Source organism: Hemiscyllium ocellatum, chromosome 22, assembly GCF_020745735.1.
Source record: "Hemiscyllium ocellatum isolate sHemOce1 chromosome 22, sHemOce1.pat.X.cur, whole genome shotgun sequence".
NCBI lineage: Eukaryota > Metazoa > Chordata > Chondrichthyes > Orectolobiformes > Hemiscylliidae > Hemiscyllium > Hemiscyllium ocellatum.
Window position 1 is genome coordinate 57,094,737 of NC_083422.1, and position 27,574 is coordinate 57,122,310.

Here is a 27,574-nt window from a genome sequence, read left to right on the forward strand (position 1 = left end):
GGCTGAATCTCTCACAAAAGAGATTAGATTAGATTACCTGCAGTGTGGAAACAGGCCCTTCGGCCCAACAAGTCCACACCGACCCTCCAAAGAGTAACCCATTCCCCTAACTAATGCACCTAACACAATAGGCAATTTATCATGGCCAATTCACCTGACCTGCACATCTTTGGACTATGGGAGGAAACCCACGCAGACAGTTGCCTGAGGCAGGAATTGAAGCCGCGTCCCTGGTGCTGTGAGGCAGCAGGGCTAACCACTGAGCCACCGTGCCGCCCTAATGAGGATGGTGTGTGTTGGGTTTGTTTTACAAACCAGGATCTGATAAAAAAAAGACTTTACTCTGAACAGTGCCCTTCCAAAATCCATCATGGCACACTCACAGATGAAATAAAGTCTAAGCTTTGAAATCAGTTAACCCTTTAGCAAAGCACTGAATGCACCATCTCCTATGTGATGATATTACAGCTTAAAGAGGTGTGCTTTGTCCTGAGTATTTTTTTAAGAGAGGTTTTAAGACAGAGGTACTAATCTGTCTATTGATAGCCCATAAAATAAACAGTTGGTCTTCTTTAAAAATGGGAACAATACAAGCAGCCTGAGTAAGTGGGCCCAAGCTCCCACAAGGTCAGGATTTTCAGTTTTAGCTTTCAGCAGTTGCTGGGGTCTTGAATCTGGATGTGGAAGCTCCTATTCCTCTGTCTATTACAGTGAAAAGTAGGGGTTCCCTTCCTGCTGCCAGAATTGCATGTGAGACAATCTGTTTTGCTGAATTTGCCTTTGCCAAGGGTGTGCTTATGGGACATTACTAATTTGGAACAGCTCCAATCTGGCAGTTAAATAATTATTCTGTTAAGTTTTCCAATAGAGTTAGGCTATTCCAATTTCCTCTTTCCTTTGTTATTTTTTGTAACTATAGGGGAAGAATAAGGTGTATTTTGCTTCAAATCTGGTAGTCTGACCAATCCAAAAGCCAGGGTCTAAGCTAGCTCCTGGAGGGATTTGGTCTGGTCCATAACACCTAAGACAGAGTTGAGGAGAATTTTGCTTTGTCTCTCAGGGGATTGCTATTCTGTGGCTTGTAGACCCCTAGGAAACAGTTGATGCAGGGTCATTGAAGTCATTCAAGGCTGAGTTAATCAATTTTTGAAAGACAAGGGAGTCATGGTTTATTGAGGACAGACAGAAGAGTGGAGTTCAAGCCTCAGTCTGATCAACCAGAAATCTTTATCAAACACAGGGCAGACTCAATGGACTGAATGGCCTGCTTAACTTTGTCAGAACTCACACAATACCAGGTGATAGTCCACCAGGTTGATTTGAGATCACACGCTTTCAGAGCATTGTTCCTTCATCAGGTAGCTAGCGGGGCAGGACCATAGGACGTAGACTTTACCTGATGAAGGGGTTGTGTTCCAAAAGCTTGTGATTTAAAATGAACCGGTTGGACAATAACCTGGTGTCATGTGACCTCTGGCCTTGTCCACCCTGGTCCAATCCCGGCACTTCCACGTCTTAACTTCGTGTTCTTAGTCAAAAACAGAAAGAAACTGCAGAAGCTCAGCAGGTCCAGCAGCATATGTGGAGAGAAATCAGAAATAATGTTTTGGGTCCAGTGACCCTTCCTCAGAAGCTGCCAGACTGTGCTAAGCTTTTCTAGCAACTTCCATCTTTGTGTTCTTAGAATAGTTACCATAGTGAGTCTTTAAAATGAATTTGCCAAGGCAAAATTTCAACAAACAGGTATAGTCCCTTTAGAGAAAAACGTTTACTTTGTGTGGGATTAGATTGCCACCTTGCCTTTTAAGTGTAAATCTGCAGATTTTAATTTGCATCGATCATTATATTTGAAGTGCATTCTGCAGTTCCAGCTTTGTACTTGGGAAGTGAATTGTAAAATACAGGCTGTTCTGCTGTAAAGCATGTTTTATTAACACAAATTCACTGTAATGAGATTGACGAACTGGGGACACTTTCTATAGCGCAAACGTTTAAAGCGTCTATTAGTTATAGCTTGATTCCAGCCCCATCAGTTTAAATGTGCTGCTAATACATGATTTTCTGATAACACAAGATTATATGAGAACGGAACTTCTGTGTTATAGCAGAACTGACTGTAGCCCATGCCCACTTCTAAACAACACAGAAAAATCCATTAGAACTGATAGAGGAACCAGACATTGTTTATAAAATGCTGCACAGTCTAGAGATCTGAAATGGAAGGCCAGACAGACCCAGTGGAGAGAGAAACAGGGTTAACATTCCACATTCATCTAGACAAAGACATGCAACTGTGTCCCTGCTTCTCTCATTATGTAAAATATCTGTTCTGTATAAAAGTAATTACCAGCAGTTTTTCTCTCTCCACCAATGTCACCTGTCCTGTTGAAGTACTCCAGCATTTTCTCTTTATATTCCAGTGTTAAAATCCCACCTTTTAGGGGTGCCTTGGTGGCTCAGTGGTTGGCACTACTGCCTCACAGTGCCAGGGACCTGGGTTCAATCCCACCCTCGGGTGACTGTCTGTGTGGAGTTTGCATATTCTCCCCGTATCTGCGTGGGTTTCCTCCCACAAGCCAAAGATGTGCAGGTTAGGGTGGATTGGCCATGGGAAATCACCCTAAGTGGCCAGGGATGTGTAGGTCAACCATGGGAGTTATAGGGAGTTGATAGTGGATTGGGTCTGGGTGGGCTCCTCTTCGGAGGGTCAGTATCTACCCAGTTGGCCCAGTGGCCTATTTCCACACTATAAGAATTCTAGAGGCAATGCTTTAACATCAATGAGATATTTGGCATCAGGAGCTGCATGTGATAACCACCAGGGGAATTGCACAGTGCTGGTGGCACTCCTGATGTACAGCTACTTGCACCATTCTGGCGATTTGGAGACCTGTACGAAACCCCACATCAAGAGCCAAGGGTTCTACCAAGGTTATGGCAATTACAACAATGTCGTCATGAAAATTCAAAGTCTACAAACTTAGCAGTAGCACTTGGTGGTTCTGGGTTGAGTCAAAAAGTGTGGTGCTGGAAAAACACGGTCAGTCAGGCAGTATCCGAGGGGCAGGAGAATTGACTTTTCGAGCATAAACTCTTCATCAGGAATGAAGATGATGAACATTCCTGATGAAGGGCTTATGCTCAAAATGTTGATTCTCCTGCTCCTCGGGTGTTGCCTGACCTGCTGTGCTTTTCCAGCGCCACACTCTTTGACTCTGATCTCCAGCATCTGCAGTCCTCACTTTCTCCCTGTTCTGGGTTGACACTAGTGTTCAATTTGGTTGAGATTAGCTTCCAAACTACAGTGAGGTAGAGTGTGATTGTCCAATTCTCTTCACTCTCTGATCTCAGCTCAGGTGTTGGTGAATCTGTTCACTCTGTAACTGCAGGGATGGTGTGAAGCCACAAGTTTTGGGTCCAGCTGTGATGTGATTCTGTTGCAGAAACAGGGAGGTCTGATCCCTCCATAAGCCATCTGAGAATTTTCATTTTAGCCTGAAAACAGATCTATATTAATAAAGTAACCATGCAGTGTGTTAACTATCAGAATCAAGGCCGTCTGAATCACCAGTGTCCTTTCGGAGCTGGTTTGATCTATATGTGCATCCAGTTCCACATGGACATCTTTGATTATTCTGAAGGTGGATTGGCCATGGGAAATATGAGGTGGGCAGGGTGGATTGCTCTTTAGCGGGCTGGTGCAGACACAGTGGGCCAAATGGCCTTTATCTGCCCTGTAGGGAGTCTATAATTCTATGATTCAAATTGCCCCTTGGATGAGGATTTGCAGGACACTGACTGTCAGAGGCACTCACTCCAAACGTCCACATTCCAATCACTCATTTTAGCCTCACCATCTACTGTTGGCTTTAGATACTAACATTTAAAAATGTTAAACATTACTTCATTCTGGTTATGAAATAATTTTGATGTTAGTCATCTTAATTATATTATTCATTAAAATAATGTTTTGGTTAGCCAAGCCCACATGAAAGTCAGGATTTGTTGCAGACCGTGTGTATAAGAACAGAAAACAAAGAACAAAGAAAATTTACAGCCTTCGGCCCTCCACACCTGAGCTGATCCACTGTCTAAACCTATCGCCCAATTCCTAAGGATCTGTATTCCTCTGCTTCCCACCTACACATGCATCTGTCCACATGCACCTTAAAGGAATCTACCGTGCCTGCCTCTACTACCTCAGCTGACAACGCGTATAATCTGCTGGTGAATTGGATCATTACAGGACAGTGAGGAGCACTAACCTTAAGGTGTCTCAGACTGGCACAGTGGAGAATTGATGCTTCCCTGAATTTCCAATCCTGACGGCGCAGCCAGGGAAGATCCTGAGCACAGCTCACCACTCACCGGGAGTGACCAACAGGCTACTCTTTGGACACATCCCTCACTATCAACATCCTGGGGGGTTACCATTGACCAGAAACTCAACTGGACTTGCCAAATAAATGCAGTGGCTACAAGAGCAGGTCAGAGGCTGGGAATACTGCGGTGAGTAACTCACCTCCTGACTCCTCAAAAGCCTGTCCACTATCTACACGGCACAAGTCCGGAGTGTGATAGAATACTCCCGAATTGCCTGGATGGGTGCAGCCCCAACAACACTCAAGAAGCTTAACACCACCCAGGACAAAGAAGCCCTATGATTGGTACCACATCCACAAACATCCAGTTCCTCCACCACCAACGCTCAGTAGCAGCAGTGTGTACCATCTACAAGGTACATTGTAGAAATTCACCAAATAACCTTCGGGTGCTCTGGTTTCCTCCCACAATCCAAAGATATGCAGGTATGGGTGAATTGGCAATGCTAAATTGCCCATAGTTTTCAGGGATGCATAGATGAGGTGCATGAGTCAGGGGTAGATATAGAATAATATGTAAGGGAATGGGTCTGGGTGCGTCACTCTCTGGAGGGGTTAGTGTGGACTTGTTGGGCTGAAGGGCCTGTTTCCGCACTGTAGGGATTCTATGATTCTTCTATGATCCTCAGGCAGCACCTTCCAAACCCATGACCACTTCCATCTAGAAGGACAAGAGCAGCAGATACATGGAAACACCACCCCCTGCAAGTTCCCCTCTGAGCCTCTCACCATCCTGACTTGGAAATATATCATTGTTCCTTCAGTGTCTTGGAGTCAGAATCCTGGAATTCCCTCCGTAAGGGCATTGTGGGTCTACCTACAGCACATGGACTGCAGTGGTTCAAGAAGGTAGCTCACCCCCACCTTCTCAAGGGGCAACTAGGGACGGGCAACAAATGCTAGGCCCAGCCAGTGATGCCCATGCCCCAGAACTGGAGTAAGAAAATGGGCAGCTCTGGACAGCTACAATAGGGACCTGGGTTCAGACGAACATTCTGCTCCACTCCATGCTACAGCAAGTGTTCTTGGTGACGTGTTGGGTGGCAGGGAGGGTTAGGGAAATTAACCAGGGGACCCAAGTGTGCCCTGAATGACATGCTATTGTGGGGCTGCTCAGCGGCTGTCTGAGCGTTATCACAAATATTTTGTGGAGAAGAATTATGGGTGTCCTCATTTGACTTGACTGGCTAATTACTGTAACACAAGGACGTACTTGTGTGGTGATCGACCCACACTCCTGTGGAAGGCTGTGGTTTCCTGTCAGATAACGAGCAGCCCATTCCCTTACATATTATTCTATATTTGCCCCTCATTCATGGTGTCAAGTCTCTCCCATCATGCATCACATCTGCTGGCTCTCAATAGGAACTCCCTCAGTCAGTCAGACTTTCCCTCAGATGAGCTGGAGCAATCCATGGAGCTTTAGAGACCGTGCTGTCCTGTTGGGGTCGTCTAATTCTGGCCTGTTGTCAGATCTGTCTCTGTTGGTCAGTACTGGAGACAGGGTGGGTTGGAGTCGAGATGCGTGGTGCTGGAAAAGCACAGCAGGTCAGGCAGCATCCGAGGAGCAGGAGAGTTGACGTTTCAGGCATAAACCTTCATCAGGAATGTTTGCAGGTCTGGGAGAGTGTGGCCCTGAGCTGGGACTGGGAGAGTGTGGCCCTGAGCTGGGACAGGGAGAGTGTGGCCCTGAGCTGGGACAGGGAGAGTGTGGCCCTGAGCTGGGACTGGGAGAGTGTGGCCCTGAGCTGGGACAGGGAGAGTGTGGCCCTGAGCTGGGACTGGGAGAGTGTGGTCCTGAGCTGGGACAGGGAGAGTATGGCCCTGAGCTGGGACAGGGGGAGTGTGGCTCTGAGCTGGGACAGGGAGAGTGTGGCCCTGAGCTGGGACAGGGAGAGTGTGGCCCTGAGCTGGGACAGGGAGAGTGTGGCCCTGAGCTGGGACAGGGGGAGTGTGGCCCTGAGCTGGGACACGGAGAGTGTGGCCCTGAGCTGGGACAGGGAGAGTGTGGCCCTGAGCTGGGACAGGGAGAGTGTGGCCCTGAGCTGGGACAGGGAGAGTGTGGCCCTGAGCTGGGACAGGGGGAGTGTGGCCCTGAGCTGGGACACGGAGAGTGTGGCCCTGAGCTGGGACAGGGAGAGTGTGGCCCTGAGCTGGGACAGGGAGAGTGTGGCCCTGAGCTGGGACACGGAGAGTGTGGCCCTGAGCTGGGACAGGGAGAGTGTGGCCCTGAGCTGGGACAGGGAGAGTGTGGCCCTGAGCTGGGACAGGGGGAGTGTGGCTCTGAGCTGGTACTGGGAGAGTGTGGCCCTGAGCTGGGACAGGGAGAGTATGGGCTTGTGCTGGGACTGACTGCTGGGACAGTAGGTGGCGGCGCATGGTTGTGAGCGTGGAGCGGTGGATCTGGGGGGAGAACCCGTTCTGGAGGCTTTCGATTTGCTGTTGGTACCAGTTGTCCTGGTCAGGACCAAACTGTGATGGCGTCTGGAGTCCATGCGAGATAGATCGGTTGCATATGCAGGCGCTGAGGAAGGAGATGTGCCTGTGGTAGCGAGTCTGCTTCAGGGCAGAGGAGAAGACCTGGGTGGGGGGTAGTGGGGGAGTACAGTGAGAGACTCACTGAGATCTTTGTAGAGGGAGGAGGAGAACATCTTCAAGGTGGGCATCCTTGGCTTCACAGTCAGGTTATAATCAGCTAGGAGAAAGGGAGGTCTGCAAATGCTGGAGATCAGAGTCTAGATTAGAGTGGTGCTGGAAAAGCACTGCAGGTCAGGCAGCATCCGAGGAGCAGGAAAACCAATGTTTCGGGCCTAAACCCTTCATCAGGAATGTTAACCATGGGGAAATGCAGGGTTATAGGGATAAGGTTAGCGGGCATGTGTCAGTGGGTCGGTGTGGACAAGATGGGCCAAATGGCTTGCTTCCACACTGTAGGGTTCTATGAATCACAGTAGCCGTTCAACACATGAACGATCTTGGTCAAGACAGGTCCTTGGAAATTGGAGTCTAAAGGTCCCATAGATAGCTTTAATATTACACAACCCTGGAAACTGATTTAAATTCACCTTGAAATTAATGAGAAGTTACTGTGATGTCAAAAGGTACCAGATACAGTCATTCACCAGCCAGCCCTGTTAACTGAGGGCTATTTTTCACTTGCTTTAAGAATTCGTTCTGAAATACTTACCTATTTAACTGAGCTTCCACTCTGGCTAAATCGTACTTTTCTGGGTCAAAAGTTCTGCAGCAGAAACTTGACCTTGTGGGAGTGTCAGTCTGTTGTGACATGTTGTGAATATTAACATTCAGGTGGTACTATCTGGTAGTGCAGGGCAGAAACTGTCTATCTAATATTTACCAACCCTCAACCACCTTCTCTGAAATAGATTACTGGGCCATTGCTGCCAACTGTGTACAATTCGCTTGCTATATTTCCCTACACTGGACTGGAAGTGGCTTTGGGATGGTGAAGGCGCCATATAAATTTAAGTTCTTTAAAATGCTTTTGAGTTAACAGATAATTCAAATTGACCGACTTGGAATTAAGGGGATCAGGCTGTGGCTAATATCGAAACAGAACCACAGTTAGACAAGCAGCAAGGGTAACGGCAATAGAATACCACAAACCATAAGATATAGGAGCAGAATTTGGCCATTCGGCCCTTCAAACCTGCAACGCCATTCTGTATGATCATGGCTGATCCAATTCAGTCCCCTGTCCCCGCTTTCTCCCCATACCCTTTAACCCTGAGAATTTCCTGAAAATATCCAGCGTGTTAGCCTCAGCTGTGGCAGATGGAGTTTAATTCAGATAAGTGCCAGGTGCTGCATTTTGGGAAAGCAAATCTTAGCAGGACTTATACACTTAATGGTCAGGTCCGAGGGAGTGTTGCTGAACAAAGAGACCTAGGAGCACAGGTTCATAGCTCCTTGAAAGTGGAGTCGCAGGTGGATAGGATAGTGAAGAAGGCATTTGGTATGCTTTCCTTTATTGGTCAGAGTATTGAGTACAGGAGTTGGGAGGTCATGTTGCGGCTGTACAGGACATTGGTTAGGCCACTGTTGGAATATTGTGTGCAATTCTGGTCTCCTTCCTATCAGAAAGATGTTGTGAAACTTGAAAGGGTTCAGAAAAGATTTACAAGGATGTTGCCAGGGTTGGTGGGTTTGAGTCATAGGGAGAGGCTGAACAGGCTAGGGCTGTTTTCCCTGGAGCGTCTGAGGCTGACGGGTGACTTTATAGAGATTTATAAAATTATGAGGGGCATGGATAGGGTAAATAGGCAAAGTCTTTTCCCTTGAGTCGGGGAGTCCAGAACTAGACGGCATAGGTTTAGGGTGAGAGGGGAAAGAAATGACAGAGACCTAAAGGACAACTTTTTCACATGTATGGAATGAGCTGCCAGAAGAAGTGGTGGAGGCTAGTACAATTACAACGTTTAAGAGGCATCTGGATGGGTAAATGAATAAGAAGGGTTTGGAGGGATATGGGCCGGGTGCTGGCAGGTGGGACTAGATTGAGTTGGGATATCAGGTCACAGCGTGGATTGGGTTGGACTGAATGGTCTGTTTTCATGCTGTACATCTCTATGACTCGATGATTCTAACTGCTTTCTCTGGCAGACAATTCCACAAGCTCCCCCCTCCCTGGGTGAAGACATTTCTCCTCATTTCTGTCCTAACATGTAACCCTAAGACTGTGACTCCTAGCTCAGGGACACCCCAGTCATTGGAAACATCCTGCGTTTACCCTGTCTAGTCCTGTTAGAAATTTATAGATCTCTATGAGATCTCTCCTCATTGTTCTGAACACCAGTGAATACAGTGCTCTTCATAGAACATTAGCTCATTAACAGTAAGTGAAACAGAGCTGTCAAAGGGTTTGTACACTGTCCTTCCCCTACTGGGAATAATTCATTTGACATCTGTGCAACACTGAGTCCATAATTATCACCTGTTATTCTTCCTTTACCTGATTTTAAAGGTTTAATGGAAGGGAATTTGAATCAGTTTAGGCAGATCAGCTGAGGAATAGCAGATGGATTCTAATGTAGATTAATGGAATGCATGTTCTGAACAGGAAATTTGTCTATACGCCGAATGTGTTACATCAGCAAAGCTGGCAAAGAAACAGATTTGGACGTGATTATTCAGGTTGAGATGGTGTGAAGTTAGGATTATATTCGCTGGAGCTCAGAAGATCAAAGGGGGGTGGGGACTTGTAGAAACCTGGAGGAAGGATGTTCCCAATGGTGGGGACCAAAGGTTGCAGATTGGGGTGAACCATGGAGGACGGAGGAATGTCTTCACCCAGAGAGTGAGGAGTCTGGGATTCACTGTCACACACAGTGATTTCAAGAAGGAGTTGGATCTAAAGGGATCGAAGGATATGAGATGTGATGTCAGGAACGGTCGACAGATTTTCCGAAGCCCAAATGAATCCGTGCATGTGTGGCTGATGTCACACCATCTCCTATGTAATGATCTCATTGTCTAAATATGGGCAGGTGTCAGACTGAGGCTGAATTTCTGCATGTCCATGGTGGGGAGGGGGGGTACCTGGGTTTCTGAATCCAGGAGTCAGGTCTTACATTGGCAGTGGGCGGTTTTCCATACTGTGGTTTTCCATAGCACGATTTTCTAAAGCGGTTTCCCATAGTGTGAATTTCTACTGCAGTTTTCCATAGGGTATTCCATCATGTGATTTTCTATAGCAGTTTTCCATAGTACAGTTTTCTATAGCAGTTTTCCATAGTGTGATTTTCTATAACAGTTTTCCATAGTACAGTTTTCTATAGCAGTTTTCCATAGTATTAATTTCTATAGCAGTTTTCCATAGTGTGGTTTTCTATAGTGGTTTTCCATAGTGTGATTTTCTCCAGTGTGAGGTTGCAGGGGAACATGACTGTAGCGTTATAGCAGAACGCTCTGTATCTCCAGTATCTTTTTCCTCACAGTTGCATTTCCATTGTTTTGTTTCTACAATGACTGACAGGCTGCACTGCACGGGGGCTGTTCGAACATCTCTGAGAGATGGTCATTAACCCAGCAGCTTCCAACAACTAAAACACCTCAATCACAAATACTAATTCAACCCTCAGCTCTTGTACCTACTCTGCAAAGGTTTCCTTGACAACCGCTCTTTAAATAAAATAATTCTAAATATATCTACATCCAGCAGGGTATGGAGGAAATATAAAAGGAGGTTGGAGTTAATGTATGTTTTTAGCCGATTTGAGTTTAGAAAGAACTTCTGTTATAAAGCTGGGAACGCACACAGCAGTTTCAGTATCATTCGGCCTCTAGTACCTTACCCATGTATACACTAACAGTGCACTCTGTCAGTGACTGTCAGCAGCTCCCTGGATACTATCCATTGCCAGCAAATGAGTTTGAAATGGCTATGTGTTTAGTGCTTTGTGCCAGAGTGGAATTTGGTCACAGACAGAGTGAGAGAGGTATGAAACCCTGACATTACATCTACTGTCTGTTGACAAAATCACAGTGGGGCAACACGAAGGCTCAGTGGTTAGCACTGCTGCCTCACAGGGACCTGGGTTCGATTCCCACCTCAGGTGACTGTCTCTGTACATTTTGCACATTCGCCCCGTGTCTGTGTGGGTTTGCTCCAGTTTCCTCCCACAGTCCAGTCTAGGTGGATTGGCCACTCTAAATTGCCCAGAGTGTTCAGTGATGTGTAGGTTAGGTGGATCAGCCATGGGAAATGCAAGGTTACAGGGATAGGTTAAGGAGGGTTGAGTCTGGATGGGATGCTATAAGAAATAGGAGTGGAAGCAAGGCCATTCAGCCCATCGAGTCCACTCCGCTATTCAGTCATACCTGATGTGCATTTCAACCCCACTTACCCGCACTCTCCCCATATCCCTTACTTCCTTGCGAAATTAAGAACTTATCAATCTTTGCCTTGAAGACATTTAACGTCCCGGCCTCCACTGCACTCCGTGGTAATGAATTCCACAGGCCCACCACTCTCTGGCTAAAGAAATGTCTCCTAATCTAGGTTGACCCCTTCTAATTCTAAGGCTGTGCCCACGGGTCCTAGTCTCCCCGCCTAATGGAAACAACTTCCCAGCATCCACTCTTTCTAAGCCATGCATTATCTTGTAAGTTTCCATTAGATCTCCCCTCAACCTTCTAAATTCTAATGAATACAATCCCAGGTTGGTATGAGTTGAATGGCCTGTTTCCACATTGTAGGGATTCTATGACTCACAGACATGTTACAGTGCAAGTGAGGCCATTTGGCCCATTGTCCCTGCACTGGCTCATTGAATGAGTGCCATGACCTAGTGTCCATCTGCTGTCTTCCTCCCTCCATACCCTTGCACGTATTTTTATCCGAATAATCATTCAATGCTTTCTTTGGGAATGAGCTGAGGTACTTTTTTGGTGGGAGTAAAGGCACCAACGTGCTCCTGAATATAAACTCCATTGTCCCATTCAGCCATGACGGTGCTCAGAGACTGAGCTTCACTTCCATTCCAACGATGCCTCCATTTTGAAAATCTGAACCTTAATCTGCCCCTCCCTCATCTTCCCAATCCTGCCCAAACACCATCCCCCTTCATGAGATACCCTACTGCTCCTCATGAAGGGGGGTGATGGAGGGGGTGGGGGTGGAGATGAGGGAGGGGCAGATTAAGGTTCAGATTTTCAAAATGGAGGCATCGTCGGAAAGTTAACAGCTCCTTCAATCATCTCCATTACCCCAGCTGGATCATCCTTTAATCTCCAATACTCAGAGAGATACAAGCCTAGAAGAAAGCGAGGACTGCAGATGCTGGAGATCAGAGTCGAGATTAGAGTGGCGCTGGAAAAGCACAGCAGGTCAGGCAGCATCCGAGGAGCAGGAGAGTCGACATTTCGGGCAAAAGCTGATGAAGAGCTTATGCTTGAAATGTCGACTCTCCTGCTCCACAGATGCTGCCTGACCAGAGATACAAGCCGAGTTATTTTAATGATTTTAGACCCACTATTGTGTGATGAAGAGGATTTTTGTTTTTGGAATGTGTCAGCCTCCATGACGTGGAGGTGTCGGTGTGGGACCGGGGTGGACAACATTAAAAATCACACAACACCAGGTTTAGTCTAACAGGTTTATTTGGAAGCACTAGCTTTTGGAGCGCCGCTCCTTCATCAGGGAACTAGTGAGGCAACATCTTTTGCTATAAATTCTGTGCCTTATGATCCCGCCCAGTAGTTATCTTTCAGTGCTCCTAAAGCTAGTACTTCCAAATAAACTCGTTGGTTTTTAACACAGTCTCCATGAGGAGAAAGTATTTTCTTTGTGCTAACAATTAGCGGTGGAAAGATTCCAGAGTAAAGTTATATCACAATTAAAAGGACTTCCCCTCCAGCTGCTGAACAAATCTGAAATATTTGGTGTTGAGAGAGGTATGTTGTCCCTGTTCTCTGCGGATTTCTGGCAGCCCGTCATTTAGAATTTTGAAATTTGACTTCTCAAGTGGGTGTGGTGCTCAATGAGTGAATAGTCTCATTGTTTTCCCTGAATAAATGTAATTTGAATACATTGTAAACACATCACTGTCGCATTAACCCAGAAAGTGCAGAAACACCTCTGTTCAAGTGAATGAGCAGCTAGTCTGTAACTGGATCTGTAGCAGAAACATAGAGAGAGTTATGTGCATTTTGGGAAAGCAAATCAGGGCAGGACTTATACACTTAATGGTAAGGTCCTAGAGAGTGTTGCTGAACAAAGAGACCTTGGAGTGCAGGTTCATAGCTCCTTGAAAATGGATTCGCAGGTAGATAGGATAATGAAGAAGGTGTTTGGTATGCTTTCCTTTATTGGTCAGAGTATTGAGTACAAGAGTTGGGAGGTCATGTCGCGTCTGTACAGGACTTTGGTTAGGCCACTGTTGGAATATTGCATGCAATTCTGGTCTCCTTCCTATCGGAAAGATGTTGTGAAACTTGAAAGGGTCCAGAAAAGATTTACAAGGATGTTGCCAGGGTTGGAGGATTTGAGCTACAGGGAGAGGCTGAACAGACTGGGGCTGTTTTCCCTGGAGCGTCGGAGGCTGAGGGGTGACCTTATAGAGCCTTATAAAATCATGAGGGGCACGGATAGGGTAAATAGACAAAGTCTTTTCTCTGGGGTGGGGGAGTCCAAAACTAGAGGGCATAGTTTTAGGGTGAGAGGGGCACGATATAAAAGGGACCTAAGGGGCAACTTTTTCATGCAGAGGGTGGTACGTGTATGGAATGAGCTGCCAGGGGAAGTGGTGGAAGCTGGTACAATTACAACATTTAAAAGGCATCTGGATGGGTATATGAATAGGAAGGGTTTGGAGGGATATGGACATGGTGCTGGCGAATGAGACAACATTAGTTTAGGATAGCTGGTCGGCATGAATGAGTTGAACCGAAGGATCTGTTTCCGTGCTGTATGACTGTATGACTCGAAATTGAATGGCGATGAGAACAGGTCAGAGGCTAGGAATCCTCCAGTGAATGGCATTACCAGTACTGCCAATAAATCTGATTGGCTAGAGGCTGGCACACCTCCCCAGTCAGGTGACATGGGGAAAGGAGGAAGTCCCGCAATTCAGTAATCAGCTTCATCCACAGCATGTTATGGCTGAGGGGGCAGCTTCCCCCTGGGGGTGAGTGAGGGGGGTGGGATAGTGGTGGGTAGGGCAGGGTGAGTAGACCATTCCCCACGCCACCCCCTGCCCTGTATTTCTGACCTCCTTGTCTCCATCGGAGGACAGGTAGAGAAGCAGCACCACCTGATTTCAGACAAGCGACAAAGGAATCTGAGAGGAAACATCTTCATACAAGGTCTGGAGGGTATTTGCTTCATCAAGTCAGATTCAGTTATGGCTTCCAGAAGAGATTCTCTGGAGAGGAATGATGTACAAAGTTACGGGGAGAAGGTGGGGGAAAGGAGCTAGCTGAGTGTCTGTTCCAGAGGGTTGGCATGGACATGGAGCATTGTGTACCCGGTTTGGTCACCCTGTTACACGAAAGGCATTGTTAAACTGGAAAGAGTGCAAAGAAGATTTACAAGGATGTTACTACCAGGACTAGTTGGCCTGAATTGCAGGGAGAGGTTGGCCAGGATAGGACTTTATTCTTTGGGACGTAGAAGAATGAGGGCTGACCTTATTGAGGTGAATAAAATCATGACGGGCATGGATAGGATGAATGCAGGTAGTCTTTTTTCCCCAGGGATGGGGAATTCAAAACTGGAGGACATTGGTTTCAGGTGAGAGGGGAAAGATTTAAGAAGGACCTCAGGGGCAACTTCTTCACATGGGGAGTGGGTATGGAAAAGGCTGCCAGAGAAAGTGGTTGTGGCAGGTACAACAGCAACATTTAAAAAAAAAATTTGGATTGGTACATTGATGGAAGGGTTTAGAACATAGAACATTACGGCACAGTACAGGCCCTTTGGCCCTTGATGTTGTGCCAACCTGTGGAACCAATCTAAAGCCCATCTAACCTACACCATTCCATTCTCATCCATATGCCAATCCAATGACCATTTAAATGCCCTTAAGGTTGGCGAGTCTACTCCTGTTGCAGGCAGTGCATTCCATGACTCTACTATTCTCTGAGTAAAGAAACTACCTCTGTCTTTCATCTACCACCCCTCCGTTTAAAGCTACGGTCCCTTTGTGCTAGTCATCACCATCCGAGGAAACAAAGCTCCCGCTGTCCACCCTATCTAACCCTGTTAAGAGGGATGTGAACTAAATGCAGGCGATTGGAACTAGCTGAGTGGGCACTGTGGTTAGCATGGGCCAGTTTGGACTGAAGGGCCCGTTTCCATGCTGTATTATATATTCCTGTAAATGGCCTCTGCTGCATGCTGACAAATCGATAAATACTCTTTCCTGAAATGTAACAGGGTGGAGAACTTTATGTTGTTACACAGAAATGGAAATGTTGGTTTGAAATCAGAGGAATCGATGGGAAAATTGGGGGCAGGCTGATAGATGACTGCTTGGAAAGGGCCATGAGGTAACAGTGTACAAAGATAGACTCAGTATACACCTCCCCATATTGAATCTGTTTGTGTCACAGAGCGATGAGGGAGGAATGAGAATATTACAGAAGAAATGGACGTCCTTCCTGAAGGCCCGGGTTGTCTGTTCCATCCCAGAGTTTGGCTTCCACTTCAACATCCTGAAGAGTATCTATGTTCTAGACCGAGGAAACTGGCAAGACACGATATTCTATGGAGTGTTTTTATCGCAATGGTAAGTGCAAATATTGTGCTCAGTACACACAGACTATCTTAACCATCAATGGAGCACTTGGCCAAGATGGACAGTATTGAGGAAGTGCTCCCTTGTTGGAATTGCTGTTGTTTTGGGTGCACGGCCAATCATCTGCTGTTGAGGTGGACTTCACATTAACTCATTGCACCTGTTCATTTCCTCATGATCCTCAGTTATATTAAACTATCGACCGACATCACCAACATAAGCACAGGATCATCGTCATTGTCGCTTGTGGAATTGCCCTGTGTAGGAAAACGGTTGAAGTGTTTACCCACAAACAACAATGACGTCAGAAATGCCAAACAATAATTCACAAGCAGCAAAGCTGTTTGTGATGTCCTCAGGATAAGGCGCTATATCAAGGCAAGTACCTGTCTTACAGAATCACAGAAATGTTACAGCACCCAAGGAGGCCATTGGTTCCATTAAATACCAGAGTTAGATTCAGTCACAAAGTCCAGTTCCAACAGAACTGAAGTGAATGGAATGGGGTGAGTGAAGGAACGTGGACTGAGGAGATAGATCTGGAGTTAAGTGCCTAGATGAATTCCAGGGCAAATGGGATTCACTGAAACCTTTGTAAGTCTGGAGACTATTTGTTTTATCACTTCTCATCTCTCCCCTCCATCCCAATACTCTATCGTTATAATCTGTGTGCTCAGTCTGTGATTTGCTGAGAGCAAGGTCACATTTGCAATGTTTCCTTAGTTTACCCGAAGGAAAATCCCTCCGACTCACCACAGAGACAGTAGGATAAGGCCCCGGGTGGTTTGGGAAGGTAAACCTCACAGATTTGTGGTTTCCTGCGCAGTTGGGAAACATATTCTGAGTTCAGACCATGAGGGGAGTTTTCTGTCCAAACCTTCTGAGCTGAAACTAATAAAAGAAATAGGAAAACAAACCAGAAAGGGCTGGACTCGAAACTTTGGAGAGAAAGTTTCCCTCTGTCTTCAGCTGCTGTCAAACTTGTTGAGTTTCTCCAGCACTTACTGTTTTGATTTTAGATTCCCAGTATCCGCAGAACTTTGTTTTCATAGAAAGGAACATTTTGCATCTTTGGCGATAACCTCACCGCTTTCTAGCTGGTGAATTACATTTTTTTGTAAATATTTTTACTGAGAAAAAGATTTTGAATTTTTTTGCAAAATTATAAAATTACTACAAAATAGTATAACAATCTAAAATTCTAACAACAATAACAGTAAACAAATTACTACTCTACTCCACAAAAAATTTAAAAGAGAAAAACCCTCCGCAAACTACAATTCAATAAATAAATTAAAGGAAAAATAACCCTAGATTAAATTGAATTGAACCAAGGCAAATTAAATTAAATCACAATACTCAGTGCAATCCCACCAAAACTCCCCACCACTGGGAGCAGCTGTTGGCATACCCGTATTTATTCGGGATCCTTCCTCCCAGCCTCTCCCGGTCTACCAGACACAGCCCTCATCGCTACACAAAGGCCCTGACCAATACAGCCGATACGTCTGCGACTATATAGTGAAGTACTTTTAAAGAGGAGTTATATTTTCAGCAATGCATAAGGAAGCAACATGAAGGAGGCTACCGTGAATGAAAGAAAATACAACCTTTCATGAAATGGATTGTTTTCCTCCTCCCCAGCCCTGATAAAGCCTGTCACAGACCTTTCAAATCCCAGCTGAAAATCACACTCCTAATATTCCTCCTCCACCTCCAGGTAAAACAAACCCATACTTTAAATAAGGTCAATTAAAACAGAAAGGAGTGAAGTGACTTAGAACAGATGCCACAGGAAGTTTTCATGTAAATTGTAGGAAGGATATGATTATGCTGGACAGGGTTCAGAAGAGATTTACCAGGATGTTGCCGGGTGTGGAAGGTTTGAGTTATAAAGTAAGGCTGGAACACTTTTCACCAGAGTGCAGGAGGCTGAGGGGTGACCTTATAGAGGTTTATAAAATCATGAGGGGTTTAGGTAGGATTAATGGTAAATGTCTTTTCCCTAGGGTGGGGGATTTCAAGATAAGGGGGTGTATTTTTAAGGTGAGAGGATAGAGATTCAAAAAGACATGAGGGTAGTTTATGTGTGGAATGACCTTCCTGAGGAAGTAGTGGATGTGGGTACAACGTTTAAAAGACATTTGGATAAGTCCATGAATAGGAATGATTTGGAGGGATATGGGCCAGGAGCAGGCAGGTGGAACTAGTTTAGTTCGGGATTATGGTTGGCATGGACTAGGGAGTCTCTTTCCGTGCTGTCTGACTCTATGACAAATGTGTAAACGTCTGTAGTTAAATTCTTTAATCCCTTGCAATGTGTGTAAGTGATTCACCATGTCCTGGGGAATAGGGACAGCTCTCCATAAATCTCCCAATGTACAAATTCCTTGGTACAGCAGCAACACCGCTACATCGTCCACTTGATATGACCACACCCTAGGTGAGCTTCTCCAAGGTATGACAGTTCCAGATGGAATACCCCAAATTATTAAGCTTCCTGAGTTGGGAGGGAGAATCTGACTCCCGTTCTTTATCCACCCGATCCCTTGGCTGTTCACAACAAGGTTAACTTATAAAAGGATACCTCCCTTGAGTTTGTCCTGGACTGAATGAATTCATGTTTTAGCAAGGACCAATTTAACCAGGCCTTCTTGAGTCAACAAAAAAGTGTGAGTTAACGCGTTACGAAATGTGAAGAGGTGAAGTTCCAGAGTTTTACCAGACCATAGGATTGCTCTCTCATTATTGGTCTGAGGGTCACTATACCTCAAGTGTAAGAGCTTCTTAATAATGCAAAACACAGACACAGGTTAGAAATGGGAAGTGAAGAGGAGATACTGGGAAAATGATACTTGAACTATCATAGTCATAGAGTCATACAGCACAGAAACAGACCTATGCCAACCAGATTTCCCAAACCAAACTAGGCCCAGTTGCCTGTGATTGGCCCATATACCTGTCCAAATGACTTTTAAACATTGTAACTGTATCTGTATCTATCACTTTCTCTGGCTGTTTATTCCACACAAGAACCACCTTCTATGAAAAAAGTTGTCCCTCAGGTCCTTTTAAATCTTTCTCCTCTCACCTTAAAATCAGTTTTGAATTCCCCAACCCTGGGGAAAAGGCCTTTACTGTTCATCTCAATGTTAGGATTGTTAGATTTGCAGTTAGTTAAAACCCTTTCTCCTGCTCCCTTGTAATGTCACTGGCTGTCCTTTCGATTCGCTTATTCGTAGCTGGCTTCCTAATGCTGAGAGAGAGAGTCCTTTTACATGCAGTGCAGGGGTGACAAATGGGTGGTTATTTTATGGCCTACCCAGCACACTAACACCAGAGGCCAGGCTCATATACACAAATACCTCAGGTCACTAGTACACCTTCATCCATGGGCACACACAGACCAAGGTATCTGTTGGTTTATAATCCCTGAATTTTGGGATTCCCCTTGTTGGATAATGCTGATTTCCCCTGAAGGATGTTACAGGTTGAAATCTGCTGAACTGACGGTTGCTCCTGATAGTGACAAAGATTGAGATTCCCTGTATATTCTCCAGTCCACGTGTGGATACAGAGTGTTGCTTGCCAGCTGCAGTTTTCACATCAGTGGCCTCTAGATACCCCTCGTTCGGTGGGAGATGCTGGCATGAGCGAGTGAGCCTTTTGGCTTCAATCATTTGGGATCAGTAACTCCAAATCAGCAAATCTTCCCCTCCTCTTCCCTCCTAAAACAACGTGCATTAGCCCAAGCCTTACGAAGAAACGTGCTACTTTGTCCACGGGGAGCTCTCTGACTGTTTCAGGAACTGTAGCGCTTGCGACTTCCCGGAAACTTTTTGCTGTGTCCTTCTGTTCTCTGAGACTGAGCTTGTCTGATTTGTTGGATTCTGATAACCAGAGGCCGGAGGAGATCTCAGTCACATCAGTCTGCACTGGATTTGAATCCACATTCAGGTTTGAAAGAAGTTCATCAAAAACCATGCACCGTCCTTGCATCGATCCTAAAAATCCGGTCGAACAGGGAAAAATGACAGTTACCTGTGATGGCTTGGCTAGGTATTCAGGCTGAGATCCAGGAAAGCTGGTTTCTAAATGCTGTGATCATCTCCTGCTAACCCAGTAACCATAGCAACACTGATCCAAGCTCAGTGCCACTTGCAAACAGAAATCTCTGATAGAATTGATTGATCTCGCTCCACAAGCGAGTTGAACACACAGCGGACAAAGCTGCCTGAGACTTCAATCTATCGGTTTGTCACGGTCACCTCGTTAAAGATAAGCCGAAGAGAGAGTGTGAGGCCTTCTGCGTGGGGCATGTTTAATCATTAACATCCACTTGGCAAATTCTTACTGCACTCTGAGAAAGAAATGCTGCCGGAAACCAGATTTTTCTGTTCGGGTTGCCCTTGAAAAACAATTACGAACATGTGAACCTTAACTCCCCATGATATGTTATTGTATACATCAGTCCTTACTGAAGCTTCTCTCAATGGTCAGCTGGTACCCAAAGGAGATCAGAAGATCCTTTTCAAGGGGGGCTGAAAGAATAAGCAGGAACCATCTGGCTCACTGGCTAACTGGGGTTTGGTTAGCTCAGTTAGTGGGATAGCTGGCTGTTGGTACAGAGTGATGCCAACAGTGTGGACTCAGTTCCAGCCCTGGCTGAAGTTGCCATGAAGATCCTGCCCATCTCAGTTCTCCTCCTTCTTGAGAAATAAAGTATCTAAAGGGCAGGAGGTTTCGGGGAGATGTGAGGGCAACGCTTTTCTCTCCCAGAGACCGTTGGGAATCTGGAACTCACTGCCTGTGAGGGTGGGACAGGCAGAAACCCTCAGAACATCAGGCAGATATTCAGATGTGGACTTGTGATGCCAAGGGATACAAGGCTATGGCCCAGTGCTGGAAGATTGGATTGGAATAGTTAGGTGGGTGTTTTTGACCAACATGGATGTGATGGGCTGAAGGCCTTTTTCTGTGCTGTAGATCTCCATGACGATATGACCATCAGTTAGAGTAATAGAGTCATAGAGATGTACAGCATGGAAATAGACCCTTCAGTCCAACCCATCCAGATATCCCAACCCAATCTAGTCCCACCTGCCAGCACCCGGCCCATATTCCTCCAAACCCTTCCTATTCATATACCCATCCAAATGCCTCTTAAATGTTGCAATTGCACCAGCCTCCACCACTTCCTCTGGCAGCTCATTCCATACACGTACCACACTCTGCGTGGAAGAGTTGCCCCTTAGGTCTCGCTCATATCTTCCCCCTCTCACCCTAAACCTAAACCCCATTAGTTCTGGACTCCCCGACCCCAGGGACTTTGCCTATTTATCCTATCCATGCCCCTCATAATTTTGTAAACGTCTATAAGGTCACCCGTCAGCCTCCGACGCTACAGGGAAAACAGCCACAGCCTGTTCAGCCTCTCTCTATAACTCAAATCCTCCACCCCTGGCAACGTACTTGTAAATCCTTTCTGAACCCTTTCAAGTTTCACAACATCTTTCCGATAGGAAGGAGACCAGAATTGCACTCAGTATTCCAACAGTGGCCTAACCAGTGTCCTGTACAGCCGCAACATGACCTCGCAACTCCTGTACTCAATACTTTGACCAATAAAAGAAAGCATACCAAACGCCTTCTTCACTATCCTATCTACCTGCGACTCCATTTTCAAGGAGCTATGAACCTGCACTCCAAGGTCTCTTTGTTCAGCAACACTCCTTAGGACCTTACCATTAAGTGGATAAGTCCTGCTAAGATTTGCTTTCCCAAAACCCTCGCATTTATCTGAATTAAACTCCATCTGCCACTTCTCAGCCCATTGGCCCATCTGGTCCAGATCCTGTTGTAATCTGAGGTAATTCTCTTCGCTGTCCATTACACCTCCAATTTTGGTGTCATCTTCAAACTTACTAACTGTACCTCTTATGCTCGCTTCCAAATCATTTATCTAAATGACAAAAAGAGGGCCCAGCACCGATCCTTGTGGCACTCCACTGGTCACAGGCCTCCAGTCTGAAAAACAACCCTCCACCACCACCCTCTGTCTTCTACCTTTGAGCCAGTTCTGTATCCAAATGGCTAGTTCTCCCTGTATTCCATGAGAGCTAACCTTGCTAACCAGTCTCTTATGGGGAACCTTGTTGAACGCCTTACTGAAGTCCATATAGATCACATCTACCACTCTGCCCTCATCAATCCTCTTTGTTACTTCTTCAAAAAGCTCAATTAAATTTGTGAGACATGATTTCCCACGCACAAAGCCATGGTGACTATCCCTAATCAGTCCTTGCCTTTCCAAATACATGTACATCCTGTCCCTCAGGATTCCCTCCAACAACAGGCTCACTGGTCTATAGTTCCCTGGTTTGTCCTTACCACCCTTCTTAAACAGTGGCTCCACGTTTGCCAACCTCCAGTCTTCCGGTACCTCACCTGTGATTATTGATGATACAAATATCTCAGCAAGAGGCCCAGCAATCACATCTCTAGCTTCCCACAGAGTTCTAGGGTACACCTGATCAGGTCCTGGGGATTTATCCACCTTTACCTGTTTCAAGACATCCAGCACTTCCTCCTCTGTAATCTGGAATTTTGCAAGATGTCACTATCTATTTCCCTACAGTCTATATCTTCCATAGCCTTTTCCACCGTAAATACTGATGCAAAATACTTATCTAGTATCTCCCCCATTTTCTGTGGCTCCACACAAAGGCTGATCTTTGAGGGGCCCTATTCTCTCCCTAGTTACCCTTTTGTTCTTAATATATTTGTAAAAACCCTTTGGATTCTCCTTAATTCTATTTGCCAAAGCTATCTCATGTCCCCGTATTGCCCTCCTGATTTCCCTCTTCAGTATACTCCTACTTTCTTTATACTCGTCTAAGGTTATCTCTCTGTAATGAGAGAGCAGTGCTATGATCCTCAGGACAACGTGACTTTACCTGTACCCGTGGCCAGCGAAAGGTGATCAGTCGTAATGTGGGAAATGGGGCACAGAGCCGGCTGCGTGATCGAGCAAGACGTTGATAAGCAGCTTACCTTCTGGAACACCAGGGCGATCTCTGCGACCTTTCTTCGCAATACTGCAAAAGATGTCATGGCAGTATATCCAGAGAGGAGATGGGGCTTCAGTTTAACCTGAGATCCCATCACTGAACTGCCAGCCGAAACCATGTGTTCAGGTCACCGCAGCAGGGTCTGGAGTATCCAGCCTTTTCAGTCGAAGTGAGGGTGCTGTCACTGAGCCAGGGCTGTGCACAGGGACTGAGTGCTCGCTTGTTCTGTGCTGATGCAAGTGAAACCATTTGGTTAGTCCGTGGCGGAATGGACACCACATCTTGACTTGTCTGATTCTCTCTCTCTGTCATTCGAGCCTCCCCTGTAATCTTGGCTGTTCCTGTTGGAATTTCCATGGGTTAAGTGGCCATGTTGCTGTTGATACTATCTCAGCTCGTGCTCAGTGAGTAACCACAGGAAGGGCTTCTCACAGTCAGGCATCGGACTGACATCGAGATGCTGTGAATTATCAACTTTGTTCACCAAAGCAGTCTTCAAACACTCTTTTTAACATCTATCGTGCACTGTCTTTCTTGCTGTGAATGACCGTATGTTGTTACACAGCTAGCGTTGACTTATATCTGTAATAACTAGAAATTATTCGTCTACAAAGAGGTGAAATGTGTGCGCGTGACAGCACTCACACAAACAGAAGGATATCACAAGATTGTCACACATAAATTGCAATTTCAAGATCTAATGATGATCTCACCATCGATTATTGAGTTATATTTTGCAGCTGCAAAGGTGCCTGCAGAGAAGTTAGTTTTTCTCCCTCTGGCTACATTATCCACAAATAAACTACTGACCACCCCGTCCCCCAAACTACTCCCCCAGTCCCGGTCTGTGCCGGGCTGGGTACACAAGGCTCAGTGGATAGTTCTCTTGAGGATTCTCTGGGACAGGAGGTTCTGTTTTTTAAGACCCATAGGAGCCTTCAGTGTGAACCCACTCCAAGGTCCCTGGGCTGTCTTTAGATGGGGATTTTGGATCAGTGATGCTAGAAGAGCACAGCAGTTCAGGCAGCATCCGAGGAGCAGTAAAATCGATGTTTCGGGCAAAAGCCCTTCATCAGGAATAAATCCCTTTAGATGGGGATTTGTCCACCCATTCAGTTGGGTGTAAAATCACCCCATGATGTAATTTTGAAGAGTATGCTTGTTTATACTGGGCAACATGGTGGCTCAGTGGTTAGCACTGCTGCCTCACAGCACCAGGGACGCGGGTTCAATTCCACCTCGGGCAACTGTCTGTGTGGAGTTTGCACATTCTCCCCGTGTCTGTGTGGGTTTGCTCCAGTTTCCTCCCACAATCCCAAGATATGCAGGTTAGGTGAATTGGCCTTGCTAAATTGCTCATAATGTTCAGGGGTGTGTAGGTTAGGTGTATTAGTCAGGAGAAATGTACAGTAATAGGAGAGGGGACTGGGTCTGCGTGGGTTACTCTTCGCAGGGTCAGTGTGGACTTGTTGGGCCCAATGGCCTGTTTCCACACTGTAGGGATTCTATTCTATGTACGTAGGGTTTGATCTCCCTTGTGTTCTGGGCCAAATTGTATCACTTCATCCTATAGCCCTGAAATAGATTAATTGGTGACTAACTTGGGGTAGTGGTTAGTACAGCAGTAAAAAGTGAGGTCTGCAGATGCTGGAGATCAGAGCTGAAAATGTGTTGCTGGTTAAAGCACAGCAGGTTAGGCAGCATCCAAGGAACAGGAAAAAGGAAGGGCTCTAGCCTGAAACGTCGAATTTCCTGTTCCTTGGATTTTGCCTAACCTGCTGTGCTTTAACCAGCAACACATTTTCAGTAGTGGTTAGTACAGCAGCCTCACAGCGCCAGGGACCCGGTTTGATTCCCACCTCAAGCAACTGTCTGTGTGGAGTTTGCACACTCTCCCCGTGTCTGCGTGGGGTTTCCTCCCACTATCCAAAGATGGTACAGGTTAGGGTGGGCTGCCCATGCTAGATTGTCCCATAGTGACTAGAGATGTGCAGGCTAGATGGAATAGCCATTGGAAATGGAAGGCGCCAGAGGTTGGGTTGGGTTGGGTCTGGATGGGATGCTCTTTGCAGGGTTGGTGTGGACCTGAAGGGCTGGATGGCCTGCTTCCACACTGTGGTGAGAGTGAGGACTGCAGCTGCTGGAGATGCACAGCAGGTCAGGCAGCATCTGAGGAGCAGTAACACCGACATTTCGGGCAGGAGCCCTTCATCAGGAATGGTGCTTCCAAACTGTGGGGATCCTGTGATAATCAGAGTATTGATTGTAGGATCATGCTGTGTATGAATTGGTTGCCAGTACCAACACTAGAATAAGGACTGGCTGCCATGTACTTTGAGATAACCAGAGATCACAAAAGGCACCCAATGTATCGAAGATATTTGGCCACCTGTGGTGGGAAGGCTGTGGGCTAACTGCTGCAGAATGGGGTTTGAATAGTTAGGTGATTGTTTATGACAGGCACTGACTCAATGGGCCAAAGGGCCTTTTTCTGTGCTGTACAACTCTATGTCTATAATATAGTTTTGTGTTTTTGCTTTATATTTACAACATTCACAGTTGTTTGCTTTGGCTCCATAAATCGATCCGTGTCTGCTTGCTGGGCCACCCTTTTCTCTGTCTCTGTCTGCGTCTCTGTCTCTGTCTGTCTTGTTTGTCTTTGTCTCTGCCTCTGTCTGTGTCGCCGCCTCTGTCTGTGCCTCTGTCTCTGTCTGTATGTGTCTATCTCTGTCTCTGTCTGTGTCTGGCTGTGTCAGTTCTGTGTCGCCGCCTCTGTTTCTGTCTGTGTCTATCTCTGTCTCTGTCTGAGTCTTGTCTGTGTCTTGTCTGTGCCTTAACTTGCTCTCACACTCCCTCCATTTCTCTGTCTCTTATTTTTTCTTCCAACTTGAGCTAGCGTTTCCACCACAAGCTCGTTAATTGTTCGACCATCAATTTTAGGTTTAATAAGTAAGTGTAGCTAACTGGCACTGCATGGTGTGTGTGTGGGTGAGAGAGAGAGAGCAATTCCATTAGAGAGAGAGAGAGAGAGAGTGCGAGAGAGAGAGTGTGAGTGTGTGTATGAGCAATTGCAGTAGAGTTCAACTCTTGTCAGTACTTGTTCAGTTCAATCTCAAAGTGGAGTGCATCGAAGCAGCTCAGTTACTGACTGTCCTTTTATGTGGAACTCAATCATGTGTTCATTATGTTTTTTGACTGCTTTCTAACCTCAGGGAGAAAGACTATAGCGGCTGGGTGAAACATGCAGTTATATGTCATGTGAACCAAACCTGGATAAGTCAGGCACATGAGTGCAGCCCAAAGAGATACAACAATAATCAGCTCATTGAATCTTTACAACAAAGAAGGAGACCATTCCACCCATCAAGTATGTGCTGTTAACATAAAATAAAGATCTTATAGAAAAGATTGACAAGGATGTTGCCAGGGTTGGAGGGTTTGAGACACAGGAAGAGGCTGAACAGGCTGTGGCTGTTTTCCCTGGAGCGTCGCAGGCTGAGGGGTGGCCTTATAGAGGTTTATAAAATTATGAAGGGCATGGATAGGATAAAAGAATAAGGTCTTTTTCCCAAATGTAGGGGAATCCAGAACCAGAGGGTTTAAGATTAGATTCCCTACAGTGTAGAAACAGGCCCTTCAGCCCAACAAGTCCACACCAACCCTCCGAAGAGTAACCCACCCAGACCCATTTCCCTCTGACGAATGTACCCCACACTATGGGCAGTTTAGCATGGCCAATTCACCTGACCTGCACGTCTTTGGACTGTGGGAGGAAACCCACGCAGACACAGGGAGAATGTGCAAACTCCACACAGACAGTTGACTGAGGCTGGAATCAAACCTGGGACCCTGGTGCTGTGAGGCAGCAGTGCTAACCACTGAGCCACCTTGCCACTCCAAGGTGGGAAAAGATTTAAAAGGGACCTGAGGGGTCACTTTTTAACACAGAGGGTGGTGCATGTATGGAATGAGCTGCAAGAGGAAGTGGTGGAGGCTGGTACAATTACAACATTTAAAAGGCATCTGGATGGGTATATGAATAGGAAGGGTTTAGGTGGGACTAGATTGGGTTGGGATATCTGGTCGGCATGGACGGGTTGGATGAAAGCCTGTTTCCGTGCTGTACATCTCTGTGACTCTGTGAATGAGGAGGCTGGAAATCCGGAACAGAAACAGAAACAGAAACAGAAACAGAAATAGCTGGAGAAACTCAGCAGGTCTGGCAGCATCTGTGGAGAGAGAAACAAAGTTAACATTTCAAGTCCAGTGATTCTTCTTCAGAACTGAAGTGGAATAAGTTAAATTAGGCAGTTTAGATTCAAATAGGATCTAATTTTCTACGATGTATAAATAAGCCCAGCAGAATATTCAGGTAAAGTAAAAAGCTAGTGATACTTTGAGTTGAGCCTCTGCATTTTAAATTTGCATTTATATAGTGCCTTTCCCAACCCCAGAGTATTTCAAAGTGCCTTAGAGTCAGAAAGTACTTCCTGTAGTGTAGTCTTGTGACGTAGGAATTGCAGCAACTGATCAGAACACAGCAACTTCCACCGACAGCATCTTGTTAATCCACCCACTAACATCTGGAAGGAAAAGGGCAGTAAATACATCTGTCTCTGTCTGTGTCTCTATCTGTATTTCTGTCTGTGTCTGTCTGTGTCTCTATCTGTGCCTCTGTCACTGTCTGTATCTTTGTCTCTATCTGTATTTCTGTCTGTGTCTCTGTGCCTTTGTACATCTGTGTCTGTCTCTGTGTCTGTCTCTATCTGTGTCTGTCTCTGTCTGTGTCTGATGTGTCTGTGTCTGTCTCTGTCTGTGTCTGTCTCTGTCTCTGTTAGTCTGTGTCTGTCTCTGTCTCTGTCTG

General features: G+C 46.0%; 1 protein-coding gene across 2 annotated transcripts in view; it reads left to right on the forward strand.

The window, feature by feature from the left end:
- Positions 1-27,574, forward strand: part of sema4gb (sema domain, immunoglobulin domain (Ig), transmembrane domain (TM) and short cytoplasmic domain, (semaphorin) 4Gb) — a 173,563-nt gene that overhangs the window by 113,875 nt on the left and 32,114 nt on the right. For both annotated transcript variants that reach the window (XM_060842255.1, XM_060842256.1), the window contains exon 9: positions 15,456-15,631. In XM_060842255.1, the coding sequence (XP_060698238.1) occupies positions 15,456-15,631 (176 nt within the window). The remainder of the gene's footprint in view (positions 1-15,455; positions 15,632-27,574) is intronic.